General features: G+C 39.3%; 1 protein-coding gene across 1 annotated transcript; it reads right to left on the bottom strand.

Annotated features, from left to right (window-relative positions):
- Positions 1-6,588: 6,588 nt before the first annotated feature.
- Positions 6,589-9,187, bottom strand: DEFB128 (defensin beta 128). The gene is made up of 2 exons (XM_059038830.1): positions 9,139-9,187; positions 6,589-6,824 (listed from the first exon to the last, which is right to left on the bottom strand). Exons 1-2 carry the CDS (start codon positions 9,185-9,187, stop codon positions 6,589-6,591), a joined length of 285 nt encoding a protein of 94 aa, XP_058894813.1.
- Positions 9,188-12,943: the final 3,756 nt, after the last annotated feature.

Here is a 12,943-nt window from a genome sequence, read left to right as displayed (position 1 = left end):
ATTACTTTTCTATAGATAGAAAACTGTTCTAAAATTAAAAGTTTATTTAAATTAAAAAACTAAACACAAAATCAATTTGGCAAGAGTCTCTGTTTTCCTATTTATCCAAGAGCCTTCATATTATACCGTCATTAAACATTTGATGGAATCAACTGAGATTCAACTCTTTATAGGAAGTGTACAAATTATAAGTTGTTTCTTGAAGACTTAAAGGACAATTCTCATTTTCTATTTCTTTTAGTTAGCTTTTGTATTTTTGCTTTATTATTTTTCCCATTTTGTTAAGATTTTCAAACGTATTTCCCTAAAATAATTTGTAAAGTCTTCTTTTTCTTTTTAATGTCTGTAAAATATATAGTGATGTCTACTTTTTCGTTTCACCATTGTTTGTGTCTTCGCTTTTTTCTTGATGTCTCACTATTCACTTATTAATTTGATAAGCCTTTACAAAAACCAAATTTTCTTTATTAATTTTTGTTTAGTTTCCATTTCTTTTTTTTTTTTTTTTTTTTTTTTTTTTGTGGTACGCGGGCCTCTCACTGTTGTTGCCTCTCCCGTTGTGGAGCAGAGGCTCCGGACGCGCAGGCTCAGCGGCCATGGCTCACGGGTCCAGCCGCTCCGCGGCATGTGGGATCCTCCCGGACCGGGGCACGAACCCGTGTCCCCTGCATCGGCAGGCGGACTCTCAACCACTGCGCCACCAGGGAAGCCCGAGTTTCCATTTCTTTAATGTCTTTATTAAAGTTTTTATTTTCACTTATTTTTCAAACAACTTCACATGCAATAAAATCACCTGTTTTAAATGTGTAATAGGGCTTCCCTGGTGGCGCAGTGATTGAGAGTCCACCTGCCGATGCAGGGGACACGGGTTCATGCCCCGGCCTGGGAGGATCTCACATGCCGCAGAGCGGCTGGGCCCGTGAGCCATGGCCACTGGGCCTGCGCGTCCAGAGCCTGTGCTCTGCAACGGGAGAGGCCACAACAATGAGAGGCCCGCGTACCGCAAAAAAACCAAAAACAATGTGTAATATAATGTCTTATTTCTACTTTGTTAGTTTTAATATGCCCTTTTTTCTAACATTGTTAGATGATGTTTACCTCTCTTATTTTTAGCCTTTCTTCATTTCATACATGAGCATTTTTAAAAATTTGTTTATTTTTGGCTGCGTTGGGTCTTTGTTGCTGCACGCGTGCTTTTTCCCCTAGTTGCAGTGAGCGGGGCCTACTCTTTCTTGCGTGCACGAGCTTCTCATTGCAGTGGCTTCTCTTGTTGCGGAGCAGGGGATCTAGGCCCACGGGCTTCAGTAGTTGTGACGCACAGGCCTAGCTGCTCTGCAGCATGTGGGATCTTCCCAGACCAGGGCTCGAACCAGTGTGCCCGGCAGGCAGACTGGCAGACCAGTGTGTGGCAGGCAGACTCTCAACCACTGTGCCACCAGGGAAGCCCTGCACACATGCGCATTTTAAAGCTATAGATTTCCCTCTCTACATAGCTTTAGCAATATCCCACAAATTTTTAGCATATAGTATGTTCATTGTTATATTAAAAACCTTCTCATTTTTCTTAGGTAAGAGTACATAAATAGAACTTAGATTACATGACTACTATGGGGACAAATATTGACCATGAAATTTTCTCAACTGTAATTACAAGTACAGTAATATTGCTTTAATTATATGTAAACAAAATCAACTAAACATCAAAACTTAAAACAAACAGAACATATCATACATAGAAACGTTTACACACTTGTCCTTCATACAGTTTGTTTTCATTATGATCCTCTGTCTTGCTATGAACTTTTATGTGGCTTAAAACTGACATTTCGGGGCTTCCCTTGTGGCGCAGTGGTTGCGAGTCCGCCTGCCGATGCAGGGGACACGGGTTCGTGCCCCGGTTAGGGAGGATCCCACGTGCCGCGGAGCAGCTGGGCCCGTGAGACATGGCCACTGAGCCTGTGTGTCCGGAGCCTGTGCTCCCCAACAGGAGAGGCTACAGCAATGAGAGGCCCGCGTACCGCAAAAAAAAAAGAAGAAAAAAATCATTGCATTTTTCTAATTTTATTACAGACTGATTTAAACTTTATTATGAACTACATTGGGGTACATGGATCCTTTTAAGCATTCAATTATTTAGTTTTTAAATTCTCAAATTCACAATTTATATAATTACTGATACTCAGTGGGCAGTAGTCTTCTAGGGTGTATCTACTGCACTATGTCTTGTCTTCTATAATAACTCTGAATCTAAACTTCCCTTCAGTTATTATTTTTTCTGTAGTTAGGTGTGGAAGGTGTTTGCTTACCTGTCTTCTCTATTTTAATAAATAATATATACTGCACAGCCTAATGGTTAGGGTTTTTGTCATTTTTCATCTGCTTGTGACAGATGGGCTCTTGGTCTGCTCTTGAACTCTGATAATAGTGATAGTCAATACCCATACAAAGATCATTACGTCAAAATACACTCAATAGTTCTGGAAGTTTCTAGACAATCTTTCCATTTTTTTGAAGCTTGAGATCAATCCCACAGCCCTGTCCCACATTAGAGTCCTGTACACCAGTAATAACATGTCTAAAAATTCCAGTAAAAATGTTAGATTTTAATATAATGTATAAAATATTATATTAAATATAAATGATCTCAATAAACCAATTTTACAAGAGAGATTATAAGATTGGATTAAAAAAGAAGACCTATTTGCTGACTACCAAAAAAGCTCTTTAAATATAGAAAAAGTAGATAAAATTTTTTAAATTACATATAACATTAATTAAAAGAAAGCTGAAGTGGCTAATTAATACTGGGCAAAGTAGATTGCAAAACAAGGAATATTAGCAAGGATAAAGAGGGACATAAAGAGGTTAATTTGCCAAGAAAATATAACAACACTAAATGTGAATGCAGCTAAGAATAGAACTTCAAAGTAAAAACTGGTGGAACTAAAAGGAGAAAGAGAGAAATCCTCAGTTATGTTTGGGGATTTCAACACTCCTCTCTCCATATATTTCTCAACGTATTGTTCTCCTCTTAATCATCACCTTCCTCCTGCTTTACTTGCATTTAATTTTCTTTTTAAAAATTTAGGTTTTTTATATCAATAATGTACAGCCTCTAAATAAATGCAGGAAAAAGCACTTGAAACATTCAATATCTATCTATGAGAAAACCTACAGACAATGTGTCTCTTTGTTGCCTGCACCAAGGCTGACCAATCTGACCAACAGTTTCCCTACTGTTTAATAAAGTGAACTACAAAAAAAGTCATTTTTCATCAAGTTACAAAAAATGTTAGTACTTTATTGCACAATCTGGACAACCACAGTGCACTGATAAACCAGCTCCCAAGGTGGGGATGTGGACCTGATTTAAAGTATTTGCTAATTTCCTTGTGTAAATTCCCCCACATAGTTTATTTCAAGCTATAATGTGAAGTCATTGAATATGGAGTTGGAAAGAGACGCTCACAATTGGTTGTATCTACTCAGTACAAGCCAACACCAGCACACTGCTACCCAGTATGCTAATGCAGTAATCAGCGCCTGTGTTACTCGCTACGAACCAGGCAGCTGCTGCTGCTGCTGCTGCATGAACATGGCCTCTTGGCTCCTCTGACTGAAGGAGCTTTCCGGAGCCTGGCAGACAGCAGTATTAACTGCACTCCTACCCAACCTGGATGCCAGGATGCATATCATGTGGTCAGTGCACACAATCCTCATTCACTCCCACCCCCCAGGTGAGGCAATCATATTAGTTTCCAAGTCTGGAGGGGATGCTGGGAATCAAGCCTCAGGAAACAGTGAGTGAATGAAAGAAGTGACCTCAGACAACTCCTGGGATGCAGTCAGGACTGGGGGCTAAAGTGTGCATAAGCATGTCAGTGAATATGTGCAAGTTGGGGATTTCAGCATCTGCAAAACAGCTCAAGAATATGGCTCAGAATATTCTCTATAGCCCTTGAGGAGGAATTAAAGGTCCTTGATTTTGATTAATGGCTAAAATATTATTTTTGTCTTGCTTGACTGTTTTCCTTTGTTTCTGCATTTTCCCAATTCTCTGCTTAAACTTGCTCTTTGGAACTCAGGGAAGGCTTAGGAGGCTAAAGATTTTCTACAAATAAAGGGCAGGTGGAAGACATGGGAGAGGATGTCTCTCCCAGGAAGGCCCCATGAGAGGTCCTGCTTGGTTACATGTTCCCTGAGGAGGGCTATGAGCAAATTTGCTAAGAAAAGGTGAGTGTGGATAGGAAATGATTAATATCTCTGACAGCTTTCATGAGTATTGTCCAAGACTCCTAGGGAGATGGGTGATTCCAATTGCTGACACTAAGTAGAATACTTTACCTAGAACATTTGGCAATTTAAAAATGATCTGTGAATAAGATTTTAGAGAATGCTATAAGACAGATCCAAGAAAAATAAGGTACCCATAATACAGCCTATACCAAAGGGAGCATAACAAAAACATGGGATTTTAAGTTAATTTTGCATATAAAAATAGGGCAGACAAATAAACATGCATCTAACAATACAAACCACATCCACTTCTCCTATGAGTATGGCAGGGATACAAGAAGGATAATAGGGAAAAAGTCAAAGCAAAAAGTAGATGCATCCCATCAAAATAGAATTCAAGGCTTAATTATCTGTTCTGTTTATTATGCCCCACTGTCCCAACTCAGAAGACACTTCACTGGTTGATCTGATACCACCTTAAGCCAAAATAGATTCTTGTATCTAATCTATCAATGGACTTATGCAGAGTAGAGGACACATATAAAGACAATGGGTAAGACCCATCTTCATGTTATAGTGCCAAAATGGACCCTCCCTAAAAATGCCTCTGATGATCCACAGTGATGGAAGACTGAAAAAGAGAGGAGCCTGTGAAGTGCTGCCATACGGAAAGGGCTTTTTAAAGCCTTTTTAAAAACTCCTCTGAGAATTAGGTTGATATGGTCATGTATTAGCTTCCATGGTGCTGAAATCAACAAAAAATTCTAAAATTTTATAATCCAGTCCAGGCTTTGTTTGCTATATACTTCTCCAGAATTCTCAAAAGCCACAACTACGAAAAGGAAGGTCCTTGTAGGCTCTTAAAATGGTAACATATCCATCTAAATATTTGTCTCTCTGTCCTCTCAGTGAAAGAATATGGTGAGTTGCACATAGAGGGATAAGGCTCATTGATTTCTTTATTCAAGATGAGTAAATGTTAGCTCCATGAAAGTTATTTATGACAAATACTTCAAGCAAAGAACATCTATGGATGTCACCACAAAAGTTTCAGTTCTGTTCATTTGGAGAGCATTTCTTATGGTCATGACTTACTGAAATTTTATCTAGTTCCTGAAGAGCTTTGTAAATATGTCCTTCTCAATTTATAAGGCTTTAAATTTCACACTATTTCTTTCATTTTTTAATTTCAGCTTTATTGAGGTATAATTGACCTACAAAATTGTAAGATATTTAAAGTGTGCATCGTGATGCTTTGATATATGTATACATTATGAAAAGAATCTCCCCCATCTAATTAATTAATACAGCCATTACCTCAAATTGTTTGTTTCCTTGTTTGTTTTGGTGAGAACACTTAAGTTCTACTCTCTCAGCAAATTTCAATTATAGAATACAGAATTGTCAACTACAGTCACCATATTTTACATTGGAACCCCAGACCTTATTCACCTGAATAGCTAAAAGTTTATAAATTTCACACTATTGAAACAAACAGACTATGAAATGCTTTCAAAGATCCTACGAGTAATATTTGCCTAATTGTGTCAAATGGACACAACTTATTTCAAATTGCTACTAAAACAGGAGATAAAGCATGCATGTTAAATGAGCTTCAAATGATGTATTGGAATTATTACTAGCTGTCATCACTGCCCATTAGACCTGCCCCAATAACTATTGTGAAAATATTCAAATATCTTGCCTTCCTCTAATGAATTCTTGGTTGTTAGCCATACCCTCTGTATTCATTCCCACACACACAAAGCCAGGACATTCAAATCTGCTTAGACCTAAGAAGCTTCACTAAAAAGAGGAGTAACATGAAATGATATGAAATATTACCTCAAATAGAAAATGGAGGGGCTAACTGTCACCTCTACTAACGTGTTCACTTCATATCTATATCACCCATGTTGCTACTATAATGCCTGGAACATGAAAAATATTCATTTATGTTTGAAGTGTTAAAAAATGAGTGAATTCCCTGGTGGCACAGTGGTTGAGAATCATCCTGCCGATGCAGGGGACACGGGTTCGTGCCCTGGTCCGGGAGGATCCCACGTGCCGCGGAGCTGCTGGGCCCGTGAGCCATGGCCGCTGAGCCTGCGCGTCTGGAGCCTGTGCTCCATAACGGGAGACGCCACAACAGTGAGAGGCCCGCGTATCACAAAAAAAAAAAAAAAAAAAGAGTGAATACATTAACAAATAAATCCAGGGAAAAGCATAGGACTTTATTATGTAGAGAATCAAGTTCACAAAAGAAGTAGATCAATCTTTTACCCTTGCCTGTTGGATTAGGTGGCACTTTTGGTTTAAGAAGAGTGGAGACCAGTGGAACAAGTGCTTGGTTTATAGTGTAATTGTGCTAAGTGTGACAGTGGGTAAGATAGCATAGTCCAACTTCAAATCAGGCTTCCTTGAAGGTTCACGTGGCTCTGTGACTTGTTGATATTGTCTCTTTTCGTCTTCATTAATACAACATAATTTTCCATTTACACATGCTATTTCATATGTTTCTCCCATTTTGCATTTCTTCCTGCAGTAACCTGATATGTTACTAAAGCATTTTCTGTGTCGTGCTGCATCTATGCACAGGAAACAGCAATGAACAACATTAGTTCTTGAGGCAGAGAAGAAGTTATGTGGTTCCCCACAAGCTATGACCTTCTGTGGTCCCAAAGTGAACCTTATGCTAAGAGAAAACTCAGAGCCTCCTCCTTGAAAATCATCCCAAATTAAGACATCCAAAACCCCAGGTTCCTAGCCAATATCCAAAGTCAACATCCTGTCGGCCCTACCACAGTCCAGTGTCCCCAGAGAGTACCAACTTGTCACCATGGCACAATTCAAAGCCAATTAACTTTTAAAAGAACATCACAGATAGAACGTTTAAAGTTAGCAGTGTAATTGGGTTTCACACACACTGACATGGACAGCAGAAAACTCCCTTTGCCAATACCTCAGGGGTCTCAGCATTTATTGCTGTTGAAAACTTCCCTCATTCAGCCTCTATGATTTTTTTACAACCTGACTCTTCCATCTCTTCTCTCCCTCTCTCCCTCTCTCTCTCTCTCTCTCTCTCTCTCTCTCTCTCTCTCTCTCTCCATCCTCCTTTTGATCTCAGATAAATGTGTTGTCCAGGGATCAAACTCATTTCCATGTATGCCTGTCTTCCCAGACATTCAAAATGTTACCTATTCAGAGCATTGCATTGAGGTCCTAAATCTGCTTTTCCAATTATTTCTTTACCTTGTACGCAAATGTGGACAAGCCCACAGAATAAAGATGAAGAAAAAAGACATGGTTCTCCCTATTCTAAATTCCAAAACCGAGGAGCATCTTTGAAGGTTAAAAAGATATATTTTTAACATCTCTATTGGAGTATAATTGCTTTACAATGATGTGTTAGTTTCTGCTTTATAACAAAGTGAATCAGTTATACATATACATATGTCCCCATATCCCTTCCCTCTTGCGCCTCCCTCCCTACCACTCTCCCTATCCCACCCCTCTAGGTGGTCACAAAGCACTGAGCTGATCTCCCTGTGCTATGTGGCTGCTTCCCATTAGCTAGCTACTTTACATTTGATAATGTATATGTGTCCATGCCACTCTCTCACTTTGTCACAGCTTACCCTCCCCCCTCCCCATGTCCTCAAGTCCATTCTCTAGTAGGTCTGTGTCTTTATTCCCGTCTTGCCCCTAGGTTCTTCATGACCCTTTATTTTAGATTCCATATATATGTGTTAGCATATGGTATTTGTTTTTCTCTTTCTGACTTACTTTACTCTGTATGACAGACTCTAGGTCCATCCACCTCACTACAAATAACTCAATTTCGTTTCTTTTTATGGCTGAGTAATATTCCATTGTATATATGTGCTACATCTTCTTTATCCATTCATCTGTCAATGGACACTTAGGTTGCTTCCATGTCCTGGCTATTGTAACTAGAGCTGCATTGAACATTAGAGAAATGCAAATCAAAACTACAATGAGATATCATCTCACACCAGTAAAAATGGCCATCATCAAAAAAATCTACAAACAATAAATGCTGGAGAGGGTGTGGAGAAAAGGGAACACTCTTGCACTGCTGGTGGGAATGTAAATTGATACAGCCTCTATGGAGAACAGTATGGAGGTTCCTTGAAAAACTACAAATAGAATTACCATACGATCCAGCAATCCCACTACTGGGCATATACCTTAAGAAAACCATAATTCAAAAGAGTCATGTACCACAATGTTCACTGCAGCTCTATTTACAAAAAGATATTTTTAAGACCACAAAAAGACAACCTACCTTCCTACAATAGCAAAGAAGAAGGGAACTCTCACTGACAGAGCTCCCACCATGAATTTGGTGCTTCACATTTGTAAGCTCATGTAATCTTCACATGAAATAAAATCATTATGAAATTGAGACATTATACTCACCTGACAGATGAGAAACTGATTTTCAAAGGGAATAATTATTTCATACAACTAGCCAATGATGGCATATTTTAACCTCACATCTACATGACTCCAAAGCTTATACTATTCACATTATTGTTGTAGTGTAGGCTGAAAATGAATTTGGAAAATGGAGAAAGAGATGGCCAGATTCCTGGGTGAAAACTATATTCAACCTTGTAAAGGTAATTCTAGATGATGGATTCCTTCCTGCCTTTGGAGAGGACTTCTGATAGTACAACCCTGATTTCTTACCTCCCTGGATGCTGTCTTCTAAGACACAGACTCAATTCAGGGTCCGAGGACAGTGAGTACTTTTGATGATATCAGCAAGATATCAATAATCTTGAAGGCCCTTCCCCCATGAATAGTAATTCACAGGCCCTTCCCCTGTGAATAGTAATATTTCCTAGAATTTCATGCTACATTTAGACACATTACCTTTGGATACCTCAAACAGCAGAATAATAAGAACCAGAAACAGCTTCATGTTTACGGACTTCTCAAGACAAATAGGCAGCAGAATTTCTTTGTCCAGTAACCTGTGTCACACAGTCACAAAGAGTCTTTCAAGATGAGACAGAGTTTTGGGTGCTATCAGGGTTCTGAGCTCTCATTTTAACCCACATGGAAGAACAGGAAATCCAAGTCCACCCCCACTTTCATTCCCAAATATGGAGTTCTCCATCACAGAACATTTGATCACATCACACTTACTCCTCCTTCCGCAGGATATGAGCTCCCAGAGAGCAGGAACAATGATTTCTCCACCTGGGCCATCAGCCCACTTGGGTCAAGGTTGGTTGGCCATGTGTCCTGGTTTGTGTGGGACTGTCTTAATTTATTCCTACTTTTCCAATATCCGATCCAGCTAGATCCACCTTTCACTCACAAAGATAATCCATTTGGAAGAATAATTGAATCATTAACTAATCCATGTAAACACATAAGCACATCCAATAATCATTTTTTTAATGTATGAGACTTCCAGAAAATCTTCTAAGAGAAAGATTGCTTTTAGGTTTGGCTAGATAAATTGATGTTATTTCAGAGTTTCCCATAAAGTCTTATCTATCCAGTAAAGCTCAATTCCACAACTAAAATCTTTCAAAAGATCCAATCTTGGGCTTCCCTGGTGGCGCAGTGGTTGAGAGTCCGCCTGCCGATGCAGGGGACACGGGTTCGTGCCCCGGTCCGGGAAGATCCCACATGCCGCGGAGCAGCTAGGCTCGTGAGCCATGGCCGCTGAGCCTGCGCGTCCAGAGCCTGTGCTCCGCGACGGGAGAGACCACAACAGTGAGAGGCCCACGTACTGCAAAAAATAAAAATAAAAAAAAATAAATCTCTTTAGCACAGTGTCCAACTTATTATGAACTGGTCCTCACTCACCTCTCCTGGGTTTTTTTATGGAACCACTTTTATTTCTGCCAAATTAGTGTGGGTGCTGCTACCCAACTTACTTCCATAATGTGTTTCTTTGCACATTTAAATCCCTCTTTACAAATATTACACCCCCCATCCCATCTACCTAATTGGCCCTGTTGAGCTCCTAATTTTCCTTCAAACCCAAGTTCAATTATCTCCACATCTGTGAAAGTTTCCGTAACCCAACTAAATAGAGCTGCAAACTCCCTTCTTTGTGCCACCACAGTATCTTGTAAATATTTTTGTTGGTGGTCACACCATGTCATGTTCTAATTATTTGCAATAATCTATGAGCCCCTTAAAGGCAGGCCACTGGTCTAATTCAGTTTGGAGATCTTAAAACACAGCACAAAACTCACACTATATTCTCAGTATATAATTACAGGATGATTTCAAAGTACTGAAAAAATTATAGCTAAATAAAATACCCCCAAGACAGGGACTTCCCTGTTGTTGCAGTGGTTAAGAATCTGCCTGTCAATGCAGGGGACACAGGTTTGATCCCTCGTCCAGGAAGATCCCATATGTCACGGGGCAACTAAGCCCATGTGCCAGAACTACTGAAGCCCACGCACCCTAGAGACTGCTCACTGCAACTACTGAGCCCACGCACCACAACTACTGAAGCCCACATGCTCTAGGGCCCTCGTGCCACAACTACTGAGCCTGCGTGCTGCAACTACTGAAGCCTGCATACTTAGAGCCCGTGCTCCACAACAAAAGAAGCCACCGCAATGAGAAGCCTGGCACCGCAATGAAGAGTAGCTCCCGCTCCCTTCAAATAGAGAAAGCCCGCACACAGAAATGAAGACCCAATGCAACCAAAAAAAACAAACAAACAAACCCAAAGACAGTAATAAAATTAATTTAGACATTTCCTAAAGAATGCTGTTGACCTTGTTTATAATTTGTGGACACCAGAACCTTAAATTTATAGTAATTAGGGCCCATCCAAATATCTTTCTATAACAGTACATGGAAGAATTTTGGAATTTGTGAAGGCTATATAAATATTTGTTGATGATGATTAAACTAGTATCATAACACAGGGTTAGGATTAGGGTTAGAAATAAGTATTGTATATAGCTTATTATGTTTACCAATAACCAGAGGGAATTAAGTTTGTCAAGGAGGAAAGAGTGTCAAATATTGCTGATATGTCAACATGAGGAATGAGAATTGACTAGTGGCCCCTCCAGGTTAGCCCCACCAGTATCCCACTTGGTCTCAGCTCATTTCTCAGCTCCATAATCTTTTTTTTTTTTTTTTTTCTGGCCGTGCCACACAGCATTTGGGCTCTTAATTCCCCAACCAGGGATCAAACCCACACCCCCTCCATTGGAAGTGTGGAGTCTTAACCCCTGGGCTGCCAGGGAAGTCCCATTCATGACCTCTTAATGTGTGTCTACTAGATGACAAATACATTTTATATGCATTTCTTACTGTTATCCTTGCAAGAAAACTATAATGTAGGAATTAATACCTCTTTTTTAAATTGTAAAACACCATTTAGGGAATTGGTAATGTGTCCAATGTCACACAGCTAGTAAGGAATGAGCAAGGATCTACACAGGTCTGCATAAACCTTGAAGTAAAGGTCTTAGCCATTGTGCTAACCTACCTCTCCAGCTGCCTCCTTTGGGTCAATCTTTGGAAGATTGAAGATAAAACATCCAAATAAAAGATTTTCTTTTGTTCACAAAATTTACTGGTAATGCAGTTGGCTGGGCATCATCCTCCCACCCACCTCTTTATGTCCTACTCATAACTCAGAGTGTAGTTATATTGAGAGAAAAACCTGTATTGAGAGAATTCATATTTATGATTTCCACAGATGACATTACTATTTCCTGAAAGTAGTATCGCCTGCCTACTTCAATAGATTCCTAAATCTGTTTGCTTGTCTGTTCATCTGTGTCAGCTCTTTAATATCAGAGAGCCTTTTGCAATCTTGGCTAGGCACAAGATGCCCACATTCTCCTCATTTTCAAAGTCCTTTGTGGCTAAGCAATAGATTTTCCTTTTTAGTAGGCTGGAATAGAAGTTGGAATGGAAATGTTGCTTTTTAGTCATGATCAGTTAAAAAAAAATCACCCATCAACATTTGTTACTGCATCTCCCACTGTGATCCATAGCAGTAAAAATTGCTTTTAACCTTGCTTATAAATGAATTTTAAATGTGTTTCATTACTTAGAAATATTCTCTGAATTCTACTTAAGATGTTATCTTTCCAAACTGTCGGACAGACTGATCCAGGCAAGAAATAAGATTACTAATTCCCTTTTACAAAGATTGGGAGAGTCAAGCAAGATTCTTTTGTTGTTCTTTACTTAGGGATGAGAGGAAGTTGAATTAACATTTCATGCTAGAAAAATTAGATATACAGGTAATCAAAAAGAGAAAACAGAAACCACCCATAATGTCACCTTTCTGTGAACATTTTGGTGTTTAACCTTCTAAATATTCTTCTCCAAAAGTAATTTATTTTGACAGCTGGGTAAGATGAAGCAAAGTGAGCTAACTTGCTTTTCATCCACTCAGTTTAAAATATATCCTGCTAATCCACACTCCCTGAGCACAGACACCCTCATACATGTAAAGTCTACATTCATTGCTCCAGTTCAAGAAAGAGGCCTGTTGGCGAAACAGACATACACCAGTACAGAGGAACCCCATATGAGCTGCCTTTACTAATCTACATTTATGCCTAAATATATATCCCCAGATAGCTTCAGGAAAATAAACAATATAAAAGAGAAAGACTTAAATAAACGATAAGAATAAGTGACTTCAAAGGAAATAAAGCTAATGCTGAAGACA

The sequence above is a fragment of the Kogia breviceps genome, chromosome 14 (assembly GCF_026419965.1).
Source record: "Kogia breviceps isolate mKogBre1 chromosome 14, mKogBre1 haplotype 1, whole genome shotgun sequence".
Classification (NCBI taxonomy): domain Eukaryota; kingdom Metazoa; phylum Chordata; class Mammalia; order Artiodactyla; family Physeteridae; genus Kogia; species Kogia breviceps.
This window is presented reverse-complemented; position numbering and strand designations above follow the sequence as displayed.